We start from the raw sequence: 2,759 nt of genomic DNA on the forward strand, positions 1-2,759 counted from the left end.
CTTCCCCTTCCCCCGACGAGCCTAGTTTAAAGCCCGCCGCTTCTGAGCTTTGGTGGCTGTCCCCTCCCCTGCTTTCTTCTACATGTGTCTGGGTGTTTTTAAGTCTCTCAGAGGCACTGGGTGTTGGCTGCAGCCAAGGCTGGAAATTTTGACTGGGATGTGTCAACACTCCTGCTGGGACAAAAGCTGGAGGTTCCTGGCTAGACGGTTCGGCTCCTTCACTTGGGGTCAGACTAATCACCATATTTGGGGTCAGCATATTTAGCCCAGGGTCAGATTAGTATGGACTGCTGGGGGGGGTGGTGCTTTCTCCTGTAGCAGCAGGGTGTTACCCTCTACCTGGGATCTCTTAAGCATATATCAACAACCTTCCGTAGAAGCAGGACGTTGGCTGCCATGGTTCCCCTGCTTTACCTCCGGTAGGTTAGGGTATTAATGTCTTGCGTTGCCAGGGTTGATGGTAGTTTTATGAAGAGAGTTTAGATTATAGATTTGTATAGAACGGTTTGGATAGGGTTGATCCTGCCTCAGGCAAGGGGTGGGACTAGATAAGCAGGACTGGAAGGGACCTCCAGAGGTTCTCTATGTTTCGAAGAATATTTTCCTTTCATTTCTTTCCTGCTAGGCCATTTCTGGGATCCTTTTAGAGATGAACACTTGGGCAGAGAGAGAGTTTCTGTGTAAAGACAAGCACGTCTCATGGCCTGGGTTTTCCCCAAGGCCTTTTCACAGACTGGCAACTGCAAGACCACCCTGCACAGACACCAAGATTAAGGTTCATCAGAAACTGCGCTCCTCCTGGAAAGATGCCAGCCACTGGCACCTCTGGGGATACCACACTTGGCTGGATATAGGGAGGCTGCCACCACTGTTTCCCACGAGGCCAGATGTACCATATGACAGCCACGTGTGGCGCTGGATTACAGCTCCGAGCACTTATTGGATGCCCCATACCCTGGTCCCTCCCCCCTCACAGATGAATGAGAACACCTACCTCAAGCTCATCAATGAAGGGGGGGTGTTTATGGACCAAAGACAGAAAGAAAGGGCAGTGGCTCAAATGCAGAAAGAGTTCTTAAAGTTTGAGCAACAGAAGATGAGGACTGAGTGTCGAGCCCCCTCACTAGACTACATGGGGAAGACCTCTCCTCCCAAGGACATCAAATGGTAAGATGCAGCAACTTTCTCCCTCTCCCATTCCCTTCCTCCCAGTGCTCAAAAAACCAACAGAAACACTCACCAGTTGCTATACAGAACCCTGCTATCTATTCATGGGAGAAGGGTGGTGGATGGGACTTTTCAGTGCATTTGAAGCCTTGAGCACTGCACTAGCCAAAGCCAGATGGTTTTCCCAAGAGTTTGTCTTTAATCCCTCAGCTATGATCTAGTGGTACCAGCAACTTCCATCCAGAGGTGGAGCCAAGGTCCAGGGAATTTAGCACAGGGCTAGGAGACTGGTTGCTCCCAAATGAATATGATGGTGGGCAATTCTTGTCCCACTGTGTGCCTTAGTTTCCTCCTTTGTACAACAGAAACAACACTTGTATTCCTTTGGAAAGGACCTGGATGAACTCTGTGCTACTAGTGGCCAACATCTTCCCTTGCCAAACTCTGTACTGCCCACAACTCCCTGGCACTCCAAGGATCTTCTTCTCTCCCAGACGGGCTAACCTCAGTGCTCTCAGGAGAAAGCCTTCATATTATCAAGATTCACATGGAGTCCAGCACCCAGGGCTCAAGCTTTAAGTCCTCATCCAAGAAATGCCTCCATCTTTGAGAACAGGACTCAGTACCAATACTCCACCTTATCCACTGGCCTTCTGTGAAGGCACCCCTGCCCCCACAGCTATAATCAGTAGGGGAAGGAGGGGAGGCAGAAAAAAACAGCCTTCCCACACATCACCACCTTAATTTGATCTAGAACTGGCAGATGGCACCTGTTGTCTGCTTTTTCCAGTACAGATGGAGATGCTGTTCATGGTGTTGTTACTGGGATGCAGCAGGCCCGGAAAATAATCTGGTGGCATAGTAACTTTGAGCTGGATTTGGGTGCCTCTTTGGACCGTGTTTAGGTCAAAAGCAAGGGAGAGAAGCACACATGCAGGGCACATTTCAAAAGCAGAATCATCCACAAGAGAAATGTGGCACTTACTGGATACACTCACTACCTCTCTCTGAGGCTGGTCAGAGGATTTCCATTAAGGGCGAGCAGTCCTCCAGGTTCCTCACATTCACCACCTCCCACTGGAGTCCAGATGACAAAGAAGTTTAAACCAGGGAGTTGGGATGTAGCCTTTCCACCACATATATTTCTTGATCAGCCACTGACTGTCTCCAGTATCTGGATGGAGGCTTCCCATTGCTTGTCTTAAGAAATCGAGGGCACTGTCCAGCTGCTGGCTCTGAAACTGGAATTGCTGTCAGCTGCAAAGATGATCAGGCTGTTTTGCTGTGGAGGCTCTTGAGGTAGTTGAAGGGGAAAGGAAAGACTCATTCTCTTCAGACTCTGGAGAAGGCAGATCTTTCTCCCAGATGTTTTTTTGGACCAACCCACAGAGACTAAGAAATTTTGTGTGAGATCAGGAGGGAGTGTATGTGATTATGTGTACCAAAACATTACATTTATATAGTCTGTCACAATCTTGGATTGAAATTCATGTGATGATAAATAGGGAAAGTCAGGATAAGTAAATTTACTGCCTAGTGTTTTTAAGAGGCTATTAAAAATAATCCAAATATTGTTGCAAATGCTTATTTAC

At 48.1% G+C, this 2,759-nt stretch overlaps 1 protein-coding gene across 1 annotated transcript in view; it reads left to right on the forward strand.

The window, feature by feature from the left end:
* The first annotated feature begins 625 nt into the window (after positions 1-625).
* Positions 626-2,759, forward strand: part of LOC109297058 (uncharacterized protein ENSP00000372125) — a 10,037-nt gene continuing 7,903 nt past the window's right edge. Inside the window, exon 1 of the mRNA XM_019516709.1 lies at positions 626-1,167. Within this exon, the coding sequence (XP_019372254.1) occupies positions 650-1,167 (518 nt within the window). The 5' untranslated portion in view covers positions 626-649. The remainder of the gene's footprint in view (positions 1,168-2,759) is intronic.

The sequence above is a fragment of the Gavialis gangeticus genome, unplaced genomic scaffold, assembly GCF_001723915.1.
Source record: "Gavialis gangeticus isolate Ggan-Ray unplaced genomic scaffold, GavGan_comp1, whole genome shotgun sequence".
NCBI lineage: Eukaryota > Metazoa > Chordata > Crocodylia > Gavialidae > Gavialis > Gavialis gangeticus.